The sequence below is a fragment of the Canis lupus genome, chromosome 38 (assembly GCF_003254725.2).
Source record: "Canis lupus dingo isolate Sandy chromosome 38, ASM325472v2, whole genome shotgun sequence".
NCBI lineage: Eukaryota > Metazoa > Chordata > Mammalia > Carnivora > Canidae > Canis > Canis lupus.
In genome coordinates, this window is record NC_064280.1 from 20,951,025 (window position 1) to 20,973,714 (window position 22,690).

Here is a 22,690-nt window from a genome sequence, read left to right on the forward strand (position 1 = left end):
GTCCCCGGGGGTCTCCCTCCTGGCGGGCGGGAACTGTCACTAAGATGGCTCACGTGATCCATAAATCAAGTGCAAGGAGAGACGTTTTGTGTCTGGAGCTCTGCTGCTGCTCCTTCTTCAGACATGCGGGAGGGAGGCACCCAGTGGCAGGCAGGCTCTTGGGGTTTGCAGCAGATAAATGGCCCGAGAAAACGTCAGGCGGGGCGCCTGGCTGGCTCAGGGGTTAAGGCTCTGTTCTTGCTCAGGCCGGGATCTCCCAGTCCTGGGATAGGGTCCCCATCGGGCTCCCTGCTCAGCGGGGAGCCTGCTTCTGTCTCTCTCTCTAACCCCCTCCCCTGTGCTCTAATACATAAATAAAACTAAAAAAAAAAAAAGAAAAAAAGAAAAAGAAACAAAGAAAATGTCAGGCAGATGACGGGGACCCTACCGGCCTCCAGACTAGAGACAGACTTCTCCTGATGAGCATCCCCCTCACCCCCACAACCTGCCCCAGAAGAGGCTGACCCCCCACAGGGGGAAGAGGCGCTGGGACATGAGGAGTCCACGGGGAGCCCCACTTCCCAGCTCTCTCCTTCTGGGATTTTCCTGTGTCTTCAGGTGGAAGGTGCTCAAGTCCTTAGTTTCCTGGCCTGGATTCTATCGGGAGTTCCTTGGGAGCCCCGTCATCCCCGTGGCAAGATATGCGGTTGATGATGATCCAGGATGCACGGCTCTCCAACCCCCAAGGGGCCAACTGCAGGCAGAGGGGCCTGAACCTACTCTGCTCCAGCCGCTGGGCCCAGGGATGGGTCACGGGGGTGCGTGACAGGGTGGGCTTTGGGGGGCACCGGGGCAGGAGGAGCTGCCACCTAGGGCAGCACAGCCAGGGGGCGCCAAGGGGACCCCCCAAGGGCAGCACAGCCAAGGGGACGCCCCAGAGGGCAGCACCCCCGTGGCATGGGGACACCCTCCAGTGCCACACCGCGTGTCCCAAGTGCCCCCCCCACCCCCCGCAGAGGAGCAGAAACCTGCCCCTGCCACCCCACACTCCTCACTCTGCAGCTGACCCCGCACGGGTGACACAGGCGACAACGGGACTCAGAGCGGCCAAGGCCGCAGCACCTGCCGTTCCGCAGGGCATGCATCCCATGGGACGGGTCACCCCCGCCTACCTTAGGGTCCGGGTGGGAACCTCCTTCCTTCCCGACGGCATCAAGGTCAGTGACCCCTCGGCTGAATTCCAGGCCGTCGTTCCCGGGGAGCGGACCCTCCACCGCGTCGATGTCTGTCTCCTCTGCGGTGGCCGTGGACGCCCTCTCGGCCCCGGGGAGCTGGCGGCCTGCGGGGGGACGGAGGGGACGGAGGGGACGGAGGGGATGGGGAGCGCCGCCAAGAACTTGGTCCGCGCTGCCCAGCCCGCCCCGGGGAGGGGGCATGTGACAGATCCGAGGCCCGCACCCCGCGGAGCCGGGCTCCGACCTTGGGGCCAAGCACGGAGGTCAGGAAAGGGCCTGCAGCGGGAAGCACCCCGCCCACCGTCTACACCCCACTTTTTGCCTCCCCACTGGAGGCGTTAGCTGCGCTCAACATAGGCATGAAAGTCCTGCCATTTCTCAAGTCCCTTCATCCCCGGTTCCTTTCTGCCTCTTGATTCTATGAAAACCTGGCGATTCCCTGGCATTTCCTGGGAGCGATCTTCCTTTCTCTACGTTTGGCGTTAGGCTCCCTACTACTATACTCAACTAAGATTGCTGAAAAGATTTCGGAAACCAAGAACCGAGGGTAAAATGGAACAGGGCTCACGTCAGCAGGAAACGCGGGGAGCCAGCTCCCTCCCGGAGCAGCCAGGCCTGGGTCAGCTGAGGCCCTGCCTTGCAGAACAAATACTACTACTGCTTTTTTTTTTTTTTTTTTAATATTTATTTATTTAAGTAATCTCTATACCCGGCATGGGGCTTGAACACCACCCCAAGATCAAAAGTTGCCCGCTCTACCAACCGAGCCAGCCAGGTGCCCCTGGAACAAATAGTCCTAACACGTCTCCTGTGCAAACCCACAAGAGTCATCCAGGGAAGCAAGCCCAGTGCTCGGAAAGGCAACGGGGTGCTTGGCTTTCCCTCCCACTGCTCGGGGACCTGGGACTTGGCCCGGCAGGGAGCGAGCAGCGGGCAGGAGCGCAGAGGGCAGGCTGCTTCCCACCACAGCCCCGCGACCGGAAGGGGCCTTCCCGGTGGCCACGACGCTGGCCTGTGACACAGAGGGCTGGCTCGTGGCTAGTTTTCAGCAGGTGGATGGGGCTACAACGTACGCATGGATGCTCTGTGCCAGTGTGGAGACAAACAGGGTGAGACGCAGGTGCGTGAGCAGGTCCCCAGCATCCGTCTGTGGGTGCACCTGGCATTGGGCGCCTGGCCTTCTGCTGCACCCCCTCCCCCAGTCCTGAGGCCCGGGCTGGATCTCACTCCTGTTTCCCAGGGGTCTGGCACGGGGAACGTATTCAATAAGCACTAACAAGGGAAAATCGTGTCATGACAGGGGAGGGGGCTGCCCCCCACCCCCATCCTGGAGTCCCTAAACACACACAGTGTTTGGAGACGCCCAAGCCAGAAGTCTGGGAGGATCAGAAACTCTCAGGTTCCGGCTCTGCTTCTCAGGGAGCCAGACTCCTCCGCCTCCGAGCGTGGGCGACGGGAGGTCCCAAACCAAGGCCAAGGAAGGGGACTCACAAGCCACGGGGCTGCTGAGAGACTCCCTGCCACCCCGTGGGCTCTCGGATGATGGCGTCTGATGTCCTGGACCTCACCTGTGGCTGAAGGGGGGGGTCAGTACGGCAGCAGACCTGTCAGAGCCACGAGGGCTCTGGACGCCGTGCCTGTTGGCGTCTCCGGTAAGCCAAGGCCTAGACGGTGCACCCACAGCGAGCGGGCTTCCTCAGTCCTGACCGACAAGGGGGTGGCGATGTCGTATTTGCAACTTTCCTGGCACCAAGAAGCTTAAAGGACGAGAGTCGAGATGCAAAACCCTCAGCAACCCCGGGCACGCCGCAGTCGCCCCTGGAAGAGGGAGCCGCGCACCTGGAAGAGGCTCGGGGTGGGGGTAGCGCTGCTTTCTGAACCGCTGAGCCTATTTCCACCCGGGATGAACTCAACTCTAGGAACCGCCGGGCAGACCCGATTTCATTTACTCGGTTAAGAATCTGTAAAGCACTTGTATGTGACAGACCCGCCGGGCGTGTAAGGATAAGTGAGCAAAGGCTTCCCCAGCCTGATGGAGGAAACACACGAGGCAGCAGGACGCTGCAGGAGCCCGGGGCCCCTCAGTGGGGGCTGTCGCGGGTGCGGGGCGACAGCTAACCAGAGGGCGGTTAGGGCCAACGCCACCTGAGAAGGCTCAGCAGCTAAGGCAGGTGGAGAAGCGGGCGTGGGGCGGGGAGCACGGGGGCAGGGGGTAGTCACTGCAGGCGGGGGGCAGAGACACAGCCAGCGGCTCTGTATGGAGGGACCCAAGCAGGAGGGCTCGGGATTTTGACAGAGCACAAGCAGGCAAGTCATACCAAGGGATTTTCATCTTTTCACATTTCAACCCCAGAGACGATGTGGAGGATAGATCTAGAAGGACGACAGAGAAAGCAATACCCCAGGTGGGAAGGAGGAGGGCTGACACCAAGGGGGTGGCAGCAGCAGAGGAGGGAACAGATTTGAAAGGGGGGGCAGCAATCACACGACAGGGTGACAAACTGTGGTGGGGGAGGACGGAGAGCAGTGGGGAGGGGAGTATGCGTAAGAGTTCTGAAATTTCTGAATTAGGGGACCTGGTCGGGAGGTTTCAAGAGGAACAGAGTAGGGGCACCTGGGGGCTCAGCGGTTGAGCGTCTGCCTTCAGCCCAGGGTGTGACCCCGGGGTCCTGGGATCGAGTCCTGCATTGGGCTCCCCGCAGGGAGCCTGCTTCTCCCTCTGCCTGTGTCTCTCATGAATAAATTAAAAAAAAAAAGAAGAAGAAGAGGAGGAGGAGGAACAGAGTTGTGGGTAAGAGGACACGCTGGGTTTTCAACCTGCTGGAATCACAAGGTCTGTAACAGCCAAGTGGAGATACAATCAGCTGTTGGATGCAAGGTCTGGCCTGGAAAGAAACATCAGTTGAAACCATGGAAGTCAGAAAAGAACAGCAGGGATGGAGCCCGGGAGAGATGCAATGGATGTTGCAAAGTGAGGAGGAGATTAAAAAAAAAAAAAAAAAGGCAAGGTGGTGTGTGCGTGCGTATGGGAGGTGCCCCCGCCCGTGCTGAACCGGGCACAGAGGGCTGTCCGTTTGCTAGCGAGGGGCCCTTCGGTGACCTTGACTGGTGGTCTCGAGAAGGGCTGGCAGGCAGCAGACGCCACATCCCTGGAGGCTGAAGGGATAATGGGGGGCGGGGGTGCAGGGAAGAAGCTGCACGAGTGCAGATGAATCCGGCAAGAAGCCCAACGATGAGGGAAAGAGATAAAGCTGGATGTGGTTTTGTTTTGAAGATGAGAAAGGCTTGACCTTATCTGTGTGCAGTGGGGAAGGAGTCAGCCTTGGCGGAAGGCTCAGGTGACCTCCGGGCGCGGACAGCGGTGGTGGCCTGGCGCTCAGGAAGCAGGTGAAGGGTCGTCCCGGCCGGGAGGAGGGCTCTGGCCACGGGTGGAGGCCGGGCACGTGGCCTGCGGTGGCCAGGCCGAGCCGGGTGACCCCAGCAGCCAGGGGAGGAACCGTGGAAGGCTGCTCTCGAGGGTTTGGGGGGCCCGGCCGGCGCCAGGGGCTCAGCGCCCAGCTGCTGCTGGGTCAGCGCACGGCTTTTCTCCACGTCGATTACACGATGACAAAATGGGTTCGTAAAAGCACGAGAGGTTATCCGCTCAGTGACGAAGGGCTGGAAGTGGCCACTTTTAGGCCTCAAAACCGCAAGAGTGACAGCTTGAATGTATACGGCACGTCCTACAGGCCAGGCGCTCCTTTGCGGGGTCTCACCTGTATAATCGTGTATCCTCAGAAGGGCCCTCAGGGGGCACTGACAGATAAACCGAGGCACACGGTGGGGAAGGAGGGCGCGGGGGCGGCTCCAGGCCCGGTGCTCGGAACCGCGGTGGCACCTGCTGCCCCCGACCCCCAGCTCGCAGCCCCCACCTGTGGCCCACTGTACCTCCTCATCTTCCCTGCTCCCCCCACTTTGCTCTCGGATGATCTTGTCTATCTGTCACAGGTCTGTACCCACGAGCGAGGTATCGGGGGCCCGTTCGGTTGCCCACGGTTTACCCAGAATCGAGCCTGGCACACGGGGGAAGGAGACAAACACCTGTCGCCGGAGGACGCAGGGAGAACAAAGGACGGGGCAGCGGTCCCTGGGGATGGAGAAGCAGGGGCGGCGGGACCTGGCAGTGCGCTTCCAGGTCTGCACCAGCACCACGTCCAGGTCAGCAGGTACACAGCAGGCAGCCCCCAGTCCACCGCTCCCCGTCTCGATGGCCAGTTCCCTTTCCAAGCAGCTCTATTCTGCCAAAGGGCTCCGGGCCCTTGCCCACGCCGGATGGCTGCCGTGGGAGGAGGATGCCTCCGGAGGAACGGGACCGCTCCCGGGAAACCCTCTCCAGGAGTCCAAGAAAGCACACAAGGCCAAGAGCAAGGAGAGGGGAAGGGCAGCAGCGGCCCCGCCTGGCTCGGAGCCCCAGGGATGGCCCAGGGTGGCCGCTGCCAGAACGTACAAAAGACAAACCTCCCCGAGGGTAGGGAACCGTGGAAAGAACGGGGGCGGGCGGGGGAGGCGGCGCGCACGGTGAAGGTGAATGCCGTCTGAAAAGCATGGCTGGAACCCAGCTGGCGATGGGCTGGCATCAAAGACACCAAAGCCTGTGCGCCGTCCAAGTCCTCCGAGTGTACGGGTCCCCCGGCACAGTGGCGGGCCTGCCGTCCCATCCCATGGGGGCGGCTCCAGCGGAAAGATAAACGCTGCAGTAAATGGAAAGCTAACTAATGTGGAAGCAAGATTCTTGGGGAAAAAAAAAAAAAAACGCACATGCACACCGCAACCAGCAGTTCTACTGTGGTGCCCCCAAGGTGCCCCGTCACAGACAAAAATCCTAACGCGGTCAATAAAGGCCCCTGGGGGAGGCACTTATGGAAAGAAGAGACGTGTTCCTCATGGTTGATGGCCCATGAACAAGCAAGTGGGGCTGGAAAGAAATAGGAAAGGACTATGGGGCTGGGCAGTAAGCAGGTTTCCTTGAGGAAGAAAGGCTGCCCAGCCCAGACCCGTGGCATCCCAGATGCTGGTGCTCAAAGTAGGCTTAGCCCCGTGCGAGAAACCCTGCAATCAGAGGACACCCTAGTGATTTGACTCAGACCTGCCCTAAAGCCAACGGGACCTGAGAGATGCTCCTGTCTACCTCCTGCCCTGCAGAGATGGGGCAGGTCGGGCACGCCAGACCCAGAGCCACAAAACTAGCTCATGTGTCATGTGTATCTGAGTACAGTTGGCCCCTGAACATCATGGGGGTCAGGGCTCCGACCACCCCATGCAGCTGAAAATCCACGTGTAATGTCTGACACCCCCACAACTTAACCTCATGGCTGTGTCAACAGGCGATTAACACGTATTTTGTAGATCGCAGGTAATAAGCTATATTTCTAGAATACAAAAGCTAGAGAACAGGACGTGTTGCTAAGAATGAGGGCCATCGGGACAGGGAGTGGGTGGAGATGTGGGAGCGGGGCCTCGGGGCGAGCAGAGAGATGATGGTGACGGTGGCTGTGAGGTTGAGACCACCGTGGCTGTGGCCACCCAGCTGTAGCAGATGGTCAGCATCACAGCAACGAGCCCGCCAGCCACGGCACCTCTCCTCTTACCACCTTTTTGGGGACAGTTTTCTCAAGTAACATTAATATACATGAGACCTCGGCGACCTGGCTTCCCCCACGTACCACCGTCCCTAGGACGTTCTACGTGTGCAAACATCCAGTCCGGTGTTGTTTCTTCAAAGGTTAAGACGTCAGAGAGTGGAGAGTGTATTCTTAAGGGGGTCACCCATGGCTGGGATGTGCTTTCTGTATAGCCTCCTGGCATCCCTGCAGAGCGGGCAAGTGACAGGGCCTGCCCCCTCCTTGTGTAAGTGACGCAGCCCTGCAGAGTGATGTATATTGCACCACGAAAATACACATACACATGGCAAGGAACTGGCTCGTGTGATCATGGAGGTGTGGCAAGTCCAAAATCTGTCAGGCGGGCGAGAGACCCAGGGAAGAGAGGCAGCCCAAGTCCAAAGGCCATCCGCTGGCAGCACTCCCTCTTTGCTCTATTAAGGCCTTCAACTGATTGGTTGAGGCCCATCGACATTATGGAGGGGGCTCTGCTTTACTCAAAGCCTCCTGATTTCAATATTAATCTTGGGGCACCTGGCTGGCTCAGTCGGCGAAGCATCTCCCTTCGGCTCAGGTCACGATCCCAGGGTCCTGGGGTCTAGCCTCACGCTGGGTTCCCTGCTCAGTGGAGAGGCTGCTTCTCCCACTCACCCTCCCTCTCTGTCTCTCAAATAATTAAACAAGATCTTTTTTTTTTAAATGTTAATCTCATCTGAAAAATACCTTCACAGCAACATCTAGAATAACATCCTATGTCCTATGTGTCTGGGTCTGTGTCTGATCCATCCAGGGACACATTCACTCATCGGTACGGTTTTACCTAGTATGGCTTGACGTTCTTCTGTCTGCAAAGCCACTCATCTGTCATCACTCCCATCTTTTCCAGAAAATTTTCTATTCTTATTTTTCCATATTCGTGTTAAAATAATAAAAGCTAACACGTATCTGGTGTTTGCTACGTGCCAGGCATTTCACATGTATCTGCTCATCCATTGTCACAGTGATCCTATGAGGCGGACACTGCTTTATTCCTGTTTTCTTCCAAAGAGGAAACGAAGGCCCAGAGAGGTTATAAACTTGCCCCCAAATCACACAGCCAGGGAACTGGTGCCACCAGAATGAAAACCAAGGGTCTGCGTGCTCAAGCCTGGATGCACCCTCCCCTGATGGATGTCCCCCTGCATCCCTCCGTGCCCACCTGCGCAGGTGCCTACCTGGGTCCCCCGAGCTGCTGCTGTTTCTCTCGCTCTCTCCATCCTCCTGGCCGTCGGCATTCTGCTGCGTGTGCTGGAGGCTCAGCTTATGGCAGACCTCGAAGGCCTGCCCGACTGTCCGGACGATCCGCATAGCTTGGCTCTGGGAAGGGGAAAGGAGATGAGCAACTGAGGGGCGTGGTGACCCTTTGCAAGGGCCCAGGAAAGGTGATGGATGGGAGAGGACATGCCAGGTCCTGTGTGGACAGAAACTCAGGGGGCAAACAAAGAGCTGGAAAAACCAAATGTCGCTCTGATGTCCACATGCTCACAAAGAATAGGGCGGAGATCTTTTTCCTGAGATGGCCCTGAAAGTAGAAACTGACCACAGTTCTGCAACAGTAAGTCCACTGGAAGGACAGACAGCAAATACCCCAATTCTGGACTTAGCCCACGCTTCCTCTCAGGTATAACAAAAGTGGTCGCAATACTTCCAAGTCCTTGGCCAACCACAGTCAAATGTTGGATGCATTCACCACACTCCAAGAAACTCAGCCATCACTTCTTTCCTGCTGGAAACGGGGCATCTCCCTGGTGCCCCAGCCCCGGGGTCATGGGGGAACAGGGCTGGGAAGCCGCCATCTCAACAGCAGAGCCAGCAAAGCCCAGCATCCAAGTCCCCGGACCACCACGGGCTGCGAGCTTGACCAAGGCGGGCCTTCCAATCTCGCCCTAAAGACATCGCTCATCGCTCACTCGGCTCTGTTCTTCGGCTCTTTCTCTTTTCTGTTTTACCTTCTTTCTTTCTCTGTTGGGGCAGAGGTCGGGGGGTAAGGAGGCACTGAGGAGCTATTTCACAGCCCAAGAATAGAGCCTGACCCTAGCTCTCAGCATTCCACTTCTTAACTCGGAGAGGAGGAGACGGGACGAAGAAGCCTCTTCCCCTACAGTCTCAAGTCTGACCCACGCAGGCTGAGAGGAAGAACCACAGCCACGGTTCTCGGTTCATGGCCTGGTCTCCAAGGTGGGGAGTTCATGGACTGTATCCTCAGTCAGCTTTCATTTTCTTCCAAAGCCTGAGTCCAGTACAAGCTAGGAAGAGTTTATGCACGTGGGCTGGGTGAGCTCAGCTCTCGGTCCCCAGGGGTCCCCAAACATCCCGCCACCACAGGCAGCGGCTTATCTAGCCATGGCTGTCACCCTGTGCCTATGTCTGGGATCAGCTACATTGTGGATGACCTGACTCCAGGTCAGCTGTGTCACCTGGTCACGTTCCACACTCACTACAGTATCTGCGGCTCTCAAACCTCAGGGTCCCCTAGGGAGGACATGTGACAAATTCCACCATCCCTGCCCAGTGTCCCTAACTAGCTTTGAGGATGATGCTAAAAGTTGAAAGGCCCTCGAACAAGTGTCCCCGCCCCCCTGCATTAATCTATAGGATTAGACAGGGCTGGGACAGGAGTTCTAATCTTCTCTTCAAAAGGGAGCACTCAGATTTAAATCCAACAGGAAGTGACTTTTCAGAGGATCTGCATTTCTTTTTTTAAAGATTTATTTATTTGAGAAAGAGAAAGAGAGAGTGCACGCTTGCGCACAGAGGGAGAGAGAAGCAGACTCCCCGCTGACCAGGGGGTCCTAGGCGAGGCTCGAGCCCACCATCCCGATATCACAACCTCAGCTGAAATCAAGAGTTGGGTGCCCAACCGACTGAGCCACCCAGGCGCCCCATGCACCTGCATTTCTCACGCATCCCCAGCTGGACGGTGGAACACACATCTGAAGAACCTAGACTACGGCTCACGTCTCTGCCGCCTTTATCAAGGACAAACAGAGGGAACATCCTGATCGGTTTCAACCAATTATTTACAGGCTCAAGATGGCCGGAGGAAGGGGGCCTGGTGTCAATCCTTGGTAGTCTTCGTGCTTCCTGTTTCCATGTCAGTACACTCACTGTCATAAGCAGCTGACCCTCCCCTCTGATTCCTTGAAGACACAGAAGATGTAGGCTTTGGGTTCGCCCATCCTGCCTCCCCCCGTGTTGGAAATGGAATGGGGGTGAGGCTCCTCGCCTCAGGCTCCCACTCCTTACTGCCCGCCCTTCATGACAGCTGTTCTAGGGACACCTCTGCGACGTCAGCTGAGAGAGTGAATCAGCGATGTCTACAACCTCTCCTCCGACACACAGGGGCACGTATCCGGCTAGCATGCAGGAGAGCACCTCCCACGGTGCTTGGCATACACCGAGTGCTCAGAAACAGGTTTTGGTGCCAAAAGGCAATAAAGACAGAAAATAAGGGATGCCTGGGTAGCTCAGTGGTTGAGTGTCTGCCTTTGTCTCAGGGCGTGATCCTGGGGTCCTGGGATCAGTGCCGCATTGGGCTCCCCTCAGGGAGCTTCTCCCTCTGCCTGTGTCTCTCATGAATAGATAAATAAAGTCTTAAAAAAATAAATAGGAAAGGCTGAGCTTACTTTATCAACTTCAGAGACATAAAGATATTAAGAGAACTGCATCTTCCTATGTACGTGAGCATCAAGGCGGCTGAACCACCCTCTCTCCCCACAGCTCGCAATAGAGGAGCAGCCCTGGGCCAGATGGTCTTCGGTCCGCACCAGGGCAATGGTTTCCACCATGAGGAAATTGTCGGCCTAGGGTCCTAGATGTGCACATTCACGCTAACCGGTTTCCTTTCAGTTTGTGCTTTGCTCCTCTTCCACGTATGTTATATTTTCACTTACAGTAAAGGGACACAGTGGCATGTTCCACAAAGAGCCCTCTGAATGTGAACGTGGAATCAAGCTACGCGGTGACCCGCTTTACAGGATGACCACAAACACTTATGAGAACCGGCCTCCCCGCTCACCACTCTTGGAGTTGGAAGAGGTCAGATGGCTCCTAATTCTCAGAAAAGGCTATGTGAGTTCAGGTGTCCTCTGACCTTATAGGCTTGCCTCCCTTCACTGCTGAAGAGTCTACTTTTGGTAGATTCCTATGTAAGGACCTCATCGGGAGAAATTACTAGAAGGTGGTGAGGAGGGCCAGCCTGCACCTGGCAGGGTTGTCCCTCCCGCCACTGGTGCCATCTGCTCTCTGCACAGCCATGCTGGCTCCCGCCTGCTGGGTCTACCCCGCCCAGGGCCCGGGCCTTCTGGCCTTCCAAGCAAAACTGGTTCTGCCTGCCGCCTTGGAATGCAGGACTCACACATGCTAAGACTTAATAGCTAATAAGCCCAGTCTAAGCCCACGAGGGAGAACTCTCGCTAAAAGCGGCTTTCAAAAGAACCCTTTTCATAGGTCCCCATAGGTCACAAGGCGCTGCTTACATCTCATGACCACAAACAGGCCTTTGGAAATCAAAGCAGAGATTTCAAGATGTGAAGGCAGCCGGGTACAAAGCAGAACAAACAAGTGGCACGTTGGGAAGGCAGCCTTGTCCAGTTGGAGAAACTGGCCATTCTCTGGAATCGACTAGCTTTTTCAAAAGCATCTCTGTAACTGCGTTATTTCTGCATGAATCCAGTTTAGTTTCACCTAAGCCCTCTGAAGACCCTTGGCCACGTGGATCGAATCTTCTTGTCCAAAAGTCATTTTTCCATCAGCACCCCAAAGCACTCGTGGGCTCTGAGTTGTCAGGATTAGGCTGGATATGGCTGCTTTGATGGTTTTCAAAGCTGGGAAGGACTATCTAACCTCCAGTGGCTCTCTGCTACAGATGGGGGGCACGACAGCTCAGGCGTGGGCCGATCACAGGCAATTTTGTGAAATAGGCCTGGAAAGGAAGTGGTCTTACAACTTGATGCCACTTACCCTCATGACACGGACAAATGGCTTCTTTAAACCATTTTACTTATTCATGCTGACAAAGCCTCCTTCCCCCTCGCCCCCAGGCCCTCCCTCAGTCCAGCACAGAGGTCAAGACACACCCAACAGCTGTCCTCTCTAGTGTGCCAACTGTGGGTGCCAACGACACGCCTAATGGGTGTCGCTACCTGGTGAACCGTAGCAGCCACCGTGAACTAGCACCATGTTCTCAGGGAGAGTGGGCGGCTACTCAAGAGCACACAAGAGGCTGCGGTGGTAGCTTCAGGAAGATGGAAATCAGGAGGTTGATCCCCTGTACTCCAGGGATCCAAGGAAAAATGACAGTCGGTCATGATTTTATCTTCTGTTCCCACGTTAAGCGACCCTGTTGTTGGCTGGCCCTGTAGCCGTTGGGAATCTTCTGGGCGCTACACACACGTGCAGGATGGTAGCTATTCGTGTGATGCTGCAGCTGACTTAATGAACTACCTTGGGCATGTTCCGAATTTCACTGTCCTGGAAAAAGCTCAATATCACAATTCCTGGAGATGACAAAACAAGTCCTCAGGTACATAAAGAAAATGATGAGCAGAAGCCCCAGAATGTAAGGTGCTCGTCGTGAAGATGAAGATGGTGAAGGCAACGGTAAGAAGAGAGAAATGTGGGGCGCTCTCCTTATTAGTCTCCGTTCTCTCTGCTCTCATCTACCGCCCCCTGCCCCCCACACTGGAGACCTGTCCGCCGCGTGCTTCGGCATTCTGGGGGACTGAAGTCCAGTAAGTCAGGTCCAGGACAGCTCCCAGGCTTCTAATTCTTTTTTTTTTTTTTTTAAAGATTTTATTTATTTATTCATGAGAGACAGAGAGAGGCAGAGACACAGGCAGAGGGAGGAGCAGACTCCATGCAGGGAGCCCGATGTGGGACTCAATCCTGGGACTCCTGGATTACGCTCTGGGCCGAAGGCAGGCGCTAAAGCTGAGCCAGCCAGGCATCCCCTAGGCTTCTAATTCTTTTCATCTCTCACAGCAATAAAGTCCAGTGCCCTTACCTTGAGCTGAACTACCACAGAGTCTCAAAAAAAAAAAAAAAAAAAAAAAGAACTGAAGATCATGTTTCTTTAATGTTTTCCCCCCCTTTTTGAAATGTAGTAAAAGATTTAAGCTTGTATCTATTAAATGACTGCAGTGTATAGAATTCACAATGCTGAAGCAAGAAAATATATTTGGACTTCTACACAGAGGAAGATCCAAGGGATGAAGTCTCTGAAATGGGAGATGGGTGAGGATTCTATCCAGCAGGTTATGGGATGGCCTTGATCTATAATTTGATGGAGGTAATGCCTGGGACACTAGAATATTGCTCACTATGGAGAAAGCTTAGTTTCAAAGTGAGTGTGACTTTTGACATTGACAGGAGACAGGGGATCTTAAAATTTCCAGTAGACTGCTGGGTTCCTCCTTGTACTCTGCTAGTCAGTGAGCCACAGTACCATAGAGCAAAGGTGGCTGGGTTACAACCTCAGTACTGACAGTAACCACCCAGGTGACCATGAGCAAGTTCATTTGCCTTTCCAGGTGCTGAGTTCCTCATCCATAACCAGAAGTTTGGATCAGATGAGTTCTGAGACCTGGGATTTCTGTATTTTGACCTCCCAACCCCATCCCATCACCCCAACATTTAAGACTCTTTCTCTAAGCGTAGAACCTTCCTCTCCTTCATCCTAAACTTGGCCAGGCAAGTGACTTATTGTTTAGCACATGACTATCGTCATCTCTCAAAATCCACTGCAAGCTCTCAAGGACAGTGAAACTTCTCAGCTGTGGCCCCTAATCTGATGGTGACAGCATTACGGGAGGAAGTAATTTCTCCCAACCCAAACCAATTGAGCTGTGATTGCAGGCAAGATGATTTCAAGTTGCTGCCCGTGAAGATAACGGGGAGATTCCTGCCGCTTCTGTTAATCACCAACACTTCACGCACTGATGCGCTAATAAGTATAGTCACACTTAATCAGGGCCGACAGCCTCCTCCTCCTGGGGCCAGGAGGAAAAGACAGGAGGGCGACATCCACTCCACAGGAGAGGTCAAGAGGCCGTGCAAGAGGCAAGAGGCCTTGCAAATGAATACTATCATTATACCTCCCCAAGGAGGGGAAACAGGATGCCGTGGTGTTAGGAAATGTCTCCACTGGATGCTCTGGGCGAGGGAAAGACCCACTGCCAGCCTTCCGTTCTCGCAGTCGTCTGCACGATGCTGGGACAGACACCACACTTCCACAGACACAGGCCGCCAACAATCCTGGCAATCCTTCCCAGTCACACAGGATTTGGTCCTGAAGATCCATCTGATCACCTCACACAGGACAACCTGCATTCCTGAGATGCCTTTCATCTTACTTGCTGGCTGGGGAAGCTCAAGTCCAGAGGCTTCTTTTGTGACTTTCCTGTAACAGGGTTTAGTGGCCAAAGCTCCTGGGTGAGGAGATGGGAAGCCCAGTTCTAAGGTCAGTGGGCCCTGGGGACTCACTGTGTGACCAATGGCAGCTACTCCCTCGGGCCCTCTCCTTCCCCAACTACACAACGGAGTCGATATTGACCTACACAGACAGTGAGAGAAAAAAAGGAAAATTGAGGTCAGAGTGACTTGGGTCATTGAGAGTTGAGGAGCTCTCCATACCCAAATGACAAGTGCTGTAGACTGTCATCGCAAATAGGTTGTTGGAGACCAAAGCTACTCCTTATTATGCAAATTCCTGATGGAAAAGAGTAAAGTGGAGTGGTTAAGAGTCAGACTCTCCGGGTTCAGTTCCACTCATTATGACTTATGTCCCTTAAACGTCTGTTTTCCGGTCTGTAAAACGAAGAGCGTGAGAGTACCTACCTCCCACACCTGCCTCAGGCACGAAACAAGGTAACTCACGTGGAGAGTTCAGAAGAGTCACAGGCACATAGCAGGGAACCGAAACAGAGGACTCCATATGAAGCGAGAACTGGAGTAACCCAGAGTCCTAGAGGGCTAGCAGGTGGTATGCAACCTTCCTGCCATCTCTGGCTGGCTAGCTCCTGATGGGAGCCTTAGAGGACAACCGCACTGGCCACGGGCGTGAGCCACCTGTGTGAGGATCCAGATACGGAATCACGATCGTGCCGGAGTGAGGCACAGGGGCCCTCCAGCAGGAAGGTGGAGACCCCTCACCCATCCTGTCAGCCCACAGGAGAGACAACCCTGCTCCCCAGCGGGGAGGTAAGGGCGACAGCCACCTTAGGAGCCTGGCATGGGGAACGCGTCATGGGTCCGCACACAGGGGCCATGGCGTGGTCTGAACAGCTACACCCAAAGCCCTGACGCAGCGTGGCGCTCCTCTGAGGTTTTTCTACACTATGATCAACGAGAAGGCTCTGGAGAACATCTAGGCCTTCTGGCTGCCAGTCCAGAGATCCCCCTTGTCGACCTCCAACTATCCCCAAACATCCCTGCAGGACATTTGCCCGGGGCACACAGTCCCTCTCCCCTGCCCTCCTCACTTCAGAAGTATTCCTCTGTGACCGGCCAATTAAAACTCTTTCCCAAGTTAACTGTCTCCTCAGACCCAGAGTGCCTTACAAGATGGTAAGTCTAACCAGGAGAAGTGTGCGAAACCTTTGCAGGCAGGCCCCCCACCTCCCCAGGTCTGCTGGCTTTCCCTGCACCACTCACTCGTCTCTACTGGCTGGGAATCCGGCCCTTCCACCCCATAGCTCAGCAGCAGCGGGGCTCACAGGCCAGGCTGTCTGGGCACCGTTCCTTCAGCGGCATGGCTGCAGGCCAGCAAAGGGCCTGAGAACCCACTCTTCCCAGAGCTACAGTCTCAGCAGGTGAGGGGAAAGGCGACACGGGAAATAGAAGAGCCAGAGATCCGAATTAGCTCCGAGAGCCAGGAGACGGGGAGCAAGCTGAATTGATAGGGCGCCGGGTGACCGTCACTCCTTTGTCACTGGGTAAAAAGAACTTAATTCTGTGCTTTGAGTTGGAGGTCAGAGAGAGTTCCAGTGGGTGCTGCCCCCCGACTCGGGTTGCCCCCACTGTGCTCGATCTGAAGGCAAACCAAATACCCTTTACCTAGGTCTTGCCGCTCAGAGTGCTTTCGTTCCGCACGTCTCGCGGACGCTAGCCAGCGCCTATTCACGGGACCGTGGGCAGGTGGTTTCGGCTCTCCGAGCTTCCGTTGACTCATCTGAGACACGGGGGGTGAAACTTAACTTGTCTTCACTCCGTCACAGAGGTTTTATAAGGATCAAGTAAGATGAAATACTAAAGTACTTGGTAAACGATAACGTGCCATTTGTGGCTGTCATAAATCCCCAGGCCCACGTGGTCCGGGCCCCGGACGGACCTGGCGTCAGCTGGACAGCTGGGCCACTCAAAGTGAATTAAAAGGGGATTGTAATTTTTGGTTGCACCTGTCAAAGCACATTACAGATTATCCAGTTCTTAACTCTCAGGGAGGCTTTGCATTTCCCAGATCCCCTGCATCTTGCAAAGCTGTGGAAGAGCCTCTCAGCATCCCAAGCCTTACGTGCTCATCCGCAGCCCCTCTGGCTCTTCTCTCTCTCCCACTGCCTCCTCCTCTCCGATACGAAGCTCAGCTTAGCCCCACTTACACACTTTGCACCCCGCTGTGCTGTATTACCTAGCAGTGAAGTCTGGCAACTTGCACATTCCTTTCTACCTTTCCAGTTCTAGCTCCTTCCATGCAAATCCCATGATTTGCATTAAAAGGCCTGGGAACAGGTGACCATGGGCACCAATCTCCATAGAGGAAGCAGCTAAATCAGCAAAGTAGGATCCTCCTTATGAAGACAAGGTGGGTGGGTGGGTGGGTGGACTGGACGCATATATTGGTAAACCTGGACCCTGTCACGTATTATTCTTCTTATGCCCACTTGACAAGGTGCCTACAAATCTATTAAAGATGCTTTACGGTAGATGATGTCACACAGCATCCAGGAAGGGGTACGCAGGAAGGAATTCGGAAGTCGTCCTCACAGAAAGCTGCGCTCGGTGGGTCTGTGACCAGGACGGCAGACCTGAATGGAATCTCAGAGGCACAAATAAAGCGTTTTCCAAATCCCTTCTCCGGGGAAAATAGTTCGCAGGGTATTACAGAGATTACATGGCAAAAGCACGATTCCGTGGCTGAATCAGTGCGCGAAACGCTGGGTTAAGCAGAGTTAAAGGGGTTTCTTGAACTTTAAGACTTCCAAGCAAATTCAAAGATAGTTTTAACGTGGAACAGATCGGATGGTAAATATTTCACAAGAGACATTTTAAGAAACTCTGCTTTTGACTCTCTTCCTTGTTTTACAGACAAGGGAGCTGAGACCCACAGGGGACAGTGACCCACATAACATGCCTCAGGGCTCTCGTGGTGGGCGCGCGCGGAGGGGGTGAGACCCCAGGTTTCTAACCCCAGTTTTGTGCTAAATTCCTGGAGAAGTGATAGAAAAAGCCACCTGCCCAACTGCCAAAGTTGCATTTCCTCAAGCATCAATGTCACCTTCCCCAAAATAACCACCCAGGGCCACCAGCCTCGCAGCCGGAGTCCACACTCCACTCCACGTGTCATGATTTGTAGGCCCCCAATCGATATACAAACTCATGACGAAAGGTCACTCAAGTCAACAGCCGTGCTTCTTGCCTACCACACGCCAAGGTGAGCATCGCTCCTAGGGCGATCCACCTGTCCCGCTCCAGAGCCCTCATCCCATGGTGGAGACCTCTCCAGGTGTACGCATGTCAGAGGAAAATAAAAAAATGACCGATGACTGCCCCTTTACCTTCTTCTTGGATTTAAAGACGTTACACCTGAAGATGTTGCTGGCGCCATCTCGAGCGATGTAGCTGAAGATCTTCAGGTCTTGGGAATCGTGAGAGACGTAGAAGATCCTATGGGAAGAGTAACAGAAAAAGGCATCAAAGACGGCATTAGGTTCGAATCTCCTACAAGGAAACCTGTGTGTAAGGACGCGCCGAGGACGGCGCTCACAGCTTCCTGTGAAGCCACAAGCAGGCGGCACTGTCAACGGGCCCCAGGAACAACCTGGCGACTTGCATCCCAGGATCTAGCGGGCCCACCTGGTCCCACGCACGTTGGGCCGCCACTTAGCGGAGAGAGGAGGGGATCTGCAGTCATAGCGGCCACTTTGCCACTGAGGGTCCCCAGCAGGGCTACCGGGAGGCCGAAATAACGAGCGAAGTACCTTCATACTTTCACCAACACGGTTCCTCAAGAGCCTTGTAACCGAGATGGTCGCCGAGGACCCCAAGAGCCCAGGAGGGACACCCGGAAGGGAAGTGGATACGGAGGAGTCCTGGCAAGAAAGCCCAGGTCCCCTTGGGGACCGCGTGTCTCTGCCCGCCGTGGTGGGGGGAACTCATGTCAGGACACCTCGTGTGTCCACTGGCTGTGAATGATGCAGGTACAAGGTGGCCCTGCTTGTTTAAGGTGGCTTCCAGGAAAGGGACATGGAAGGGACGGCCAACCACGGTTCCTCAGCACCTGCTGCCTGAGGACCCCGCCCCCGGCAGTCCTTTGAGACTGTCCCTTGCCGAACGTCTCGGAAGCTTCTCCAGCCTATGGTGCCCCCCACTGAATCAGCGTCCTGGTGATCCTCCGGCAGACAAGGCCTGGACGACGGGCCCGGATCCATGCAAGCTGCAAATGGGAGCAGCCTGGGCCCCCCTGCCTGGTCCTGGTGGCCGTCCGTGCGACACGGCCTCGAGATGTGGTTCCGTGCCCCCTCCACAGTACCGCCGCCCACAGATCCTCCTTTTTCACCCGGAGTTTTGCAACCGCCTGGCGTCTCTCCCTGCTTCCCAGCGCCCCTGTGGCCAACCCGTTCTCCTCCTTGCCAGTAAAATGGTATTTTTAAAGCCACAAACTACATCTCACTATTTCCCCTCTAGAAACTCCTCAAAGGCTCCCTACTGCCCTCAGCATAAAGTCCTAACTCCTGGGCACAGCTGCCTTCCCGCTTCCGTCTCTCCCCAGAGTCCTGGCCTACATACACCTGCCGCTGCCACCGCGGTGACGCACCCTTGGAATCCATCAGGACTCGGTTCAGAGGCGCCTTCCTGCCCCCCAATAGGAGCTGCTGCACCCCCTGGGCTCCCCATGACCACAGCACAGCCCTTGCACCGTGATGTTTACGCTGGGGCTCCCTGAAGGAAAGAGGACCACGTCCTGGTGTCCCCAGTGCCAGCACGGTAATCGGCCCACGGAAGATTCCTAACGCCAGCTGAGGAGGGAAGGAGGCATCGTGCTGTCATTAGTGAGCACCCGAGACGTCGGTCTGTCTGGTTTTTCACTGCTCCCCTCCGCCCCTGGGCCCGAGGAAGTAAGGTCAGTTAGTTCAGCTGAATCATACCTAAAACTCCTTCCATTTTCGAGTTTTTTGATTATCACACTATGCCCCAGGGAACAAGACCTGGATTGAAAACAGGACAGAGCGGATATGAAAGAGTGGCAGGCCCACAGGACGGACGGACACGGCAGGCAGCCAGGAAGGGCAGCGAGCGGAGGTTGACTTTCCCTTGGTGGACAAAGCACCTTTCCAGCAAATGTGAGGCCAGCTGGCGTGTGGACACAGGCCCCGTGGACCGGGGCTCTTTGGAGATGGCTCTGCGACCCAATGTGTCATTATTAAAAATAAATAACCAAAAAAAAAAAAAAAGATAAATAACCTCCAACCAAAAAAGTCAGCTAGTTGGAGATTTAGAGAAGTGTCCACCCACAGAATCAAGTGGTAGAAAGTTTTGTCATGTGACCTCATTCACCAACAAATTAATCATCCAACCGAGTAAGGCCACAGGTCCCAAATTCCAGATTGAGACACATGTTCCGAGAACCCTTATTTCTCCATACCCTGGTTTTCCTAAGAACTGTGACTGTGTGTGTCGGGGGTGAGGCAGGAGAGGAAGCTAAGACGAGCGCTCCAGTGACTAAGGAAAGCCTTTTCCCCTTCTTCATCTTCAAGCCTGGTGCAGTCCTGACCCTGCTTCCAGAAAGTATCACAATTTCCTGCTTTCAGTCCAATTATCAAAGGTGGGATACCAGAGCGGTTCACTGTATGGTGAGATGGTAGTAACAATGATTACTAAGGTTTTGTGAAGTTTTGCTCCCTTTTCACATTTCTTCAGATTTCTTGTTTTTACTTTAAAACACGCATAGGATTGTAATTTTCACCTGCTAATGGAATGGTTATGCTTTAAAGCTATAGCAAGAGACTTTTCTTTTTTTTTCTTCTTTTTTATATTTATTTATTTATGATAGACAAAGAGAGAGAGAGAGAGAGAGAGAGGGGCAGAGACACAGGCAGAGGGACAAGCAGGCTCCATGCCGGGAGCCCGAAGTGGGACTTGATCCCGGGTCTCCAGGATCGCACCCTGGGCCAAAGGCAGGCGCCAAACCGCCAAGCCACCCAAGGATCCCCACAAGAGACTTTTCTAAGGGTTGTTCCATCAATGACTGAAATAGAAACAGGATCCTGGAGAAACTGCATGTGGAGCTTATCACAGAATTCAGGCTGATGGAGCGATGAAGAACCACCAGGCCCACCACCAACACCCTCTTCACCTTGACTATTAATCTAAAGTAAACTTGTTTCTCTCAAGAGCACAGGAGTTAAAATAGAATATTGCAAAGACACCTTGCATGGTCATCAGGTCTGGACCCAACCCGGCGTCCCCGTCGCTCAGGATCTGTTGGCGACAGACAACTCACTCCCTGGTAGAGCACCCCCTCTTCGGGACCTTCTCATTACTTGGCAATTCTCGCTTACGTTGATTCAGGATCTACCCACAGGAATGCAGCAGAGGGAGATGGTTGAAAAGTGCTGGCCCGGGTGTGGGACAGACCCAGATCTTAGGCCCGGGCTCGGCCACTTACTGGTGGGAGATCCTGGTCGTCATTTCCCTGTGGTTCTTGGCCAGCAACACGAGGACGATCATCGCGCTGTACCTCACCCTCAGGGTCTGGAGAACGAATGCACGCAGCGAGAGGAGCTTATAGCAGCAAGGGGTCCGCGAACAGTCAACGCTCTTATTACTCCACACCACTGCCCTACTTCCACCCTTCGGGGCCTTAGAGGATAAAGCTAATCCTTCTTCCAAAGGGCAACCCCTTGAGTATTTGGAAACGACCGCCATCCTTCTATTTACTCCCCTCGCTGTTAAGCTGACATGTTACTCCTTCTTTTCGAAGTTCTCACACGGACCCATTTCCATCACTCACTGCTCCAGCACTTGCACTGGGGGCCATGGGTGAGAAAGATCTGGGCTCAAGTGTTAGCATTTTCCACTTCCCAGCTGTTGACCTCAGGCCAACTCCTCCATTGACGTAACCCCCTTCTCCCTCATTTAATAGGAACATTAACAATCTCTTCGCAGTACTAAGTATTAAAACACTCCCCCACACACACATTTAACACAATGCCCAGCACATGGCGGGTTGCTTGCCCCAGTCAACAGGAGTTCCCTCTTCCTTGTCAACCTTTTCTGCACATACCCAACTCTCCAGTGACTCTTTCCAATGCCACAGAACTGAGTCATGTTCCTGGCATCTTTGATTGTGTTTTTTTTTTTTTAATGTAGTTATAACATCTCACTGCTGCCGCACACTGTGGTCAACCTAGATGCTCAGAGCCGATCTGCACGACTGCTCCCGGGGCAGGTTTCCTAAGTGTACCTGGATGGTCCGTCGTTAGGACTGGCTCCTAGTGATCCTACTCCCTCTTCCAAGCTCTCACGGACCATCCGCTTAATGATCTCTTCTACAAGTTCACTAGTGTGTGATCCCTGGACCCAGATTTTCCTCCTTCCCAAAAAGTGGGATGGATGTTTCATTCTGGCCATCTTCTCACATCCTCATTGTGACTTATGGTGGTACAATCTCATTAGGACCCCAAGACCCAAGTGCCCGAGGCCCAGATACACTTAAGGGAGGGACACCTGTTTCCTCATGATTTTTAAACATTGGGTTTTCTTTTTTAAAACTTTTTATTTATGAGAGAGAGAGAGAGCGCACGCACGAGCATGAGCATGCTCAAGCACGAGCAGGAGGGAGGGGTAGAGGAAGAGGGAGAAGCAGATTCCCCACTGAGCAGAGAGCCTGATGCAGGACTCAATCCCAGGACCTTGGGATCATGACCTGAGCCAAAGGCAGACACTTCACTGACTGAGCCACCCAGATGCCCCTAAACATTCTGTGCTTTAAGTCACCCATGTTCTGGTGTTTCTAGTTTGAAGATCAGATAATCCTCTACTGAAGAAAGAGAGAGAGAGAGAGAGAGAAATGGAATCCACAGATGTAGAGTGAGGCTTAGGAACTTCTCCGTGTCCCGTACTACTGTCCCCTGTGGGATTTCTCTCATCCTCAGCCTTTTCCAAGGGCCCACTGCACCCAAAGCATAGCTCGGTCCATCGTGGCTGCTCCTTTGTGCTCACATTTGCTTTTAACCTCTGTTGCACTGTGTACTTTTTAAGGAACACTATATAAAAATACGGGTAGCCGCATGATTTTTCTCCATGGGCTTACATTTTTGGGACCAACTGGAATCACTTATGTTGTACTTCTGTCCTCAAGTGCTCATCCTTTACTGGCTCTCAGTCTCCAGCCCACTGTCACCATCCTTCTCTCTGGATATGATGACCTCTAAAACAGCAGGGTCACCCCCCTACCCAACCTGCTGTTAGGGCTCTGTCCTGCTGTCATCTCCCTGGGCACTGCCCGCCGGCTTTGGAACCTACTGGCTACAGAGAAGGTGAAAAGTCATGAGCAAGGATTCCCGAGTCTACATACATGCT

At 54.3% G+C, this 22,690-nt stretch overlaps 1 protein-coding gene across 1 annotated transcript in view; it reads right to left on the minus strand.

Annotated features, from left to right (window-relative positions):
* LOC112643047 (nitric oxide synthase 1 adaptor protein) overlaps positions 1 to 22,690 on the minus strand; it is a 275,681-nt gene that overhangs the window by 22,912 nt on the left and 230,079 nt on the right. Inside the window, 3 exon segments of the mRNA XM_049106837.1 lie at positions 1,152 to 1,318; positions 8,068 to 8,209; positions 17,665 to 17,773. Coding sequence (XP_048962794.1) covers positions 1,152 to 1,318; positions 8,068 to 8,209; positions 17,665 to 17,773 — 418 coding nt within the window.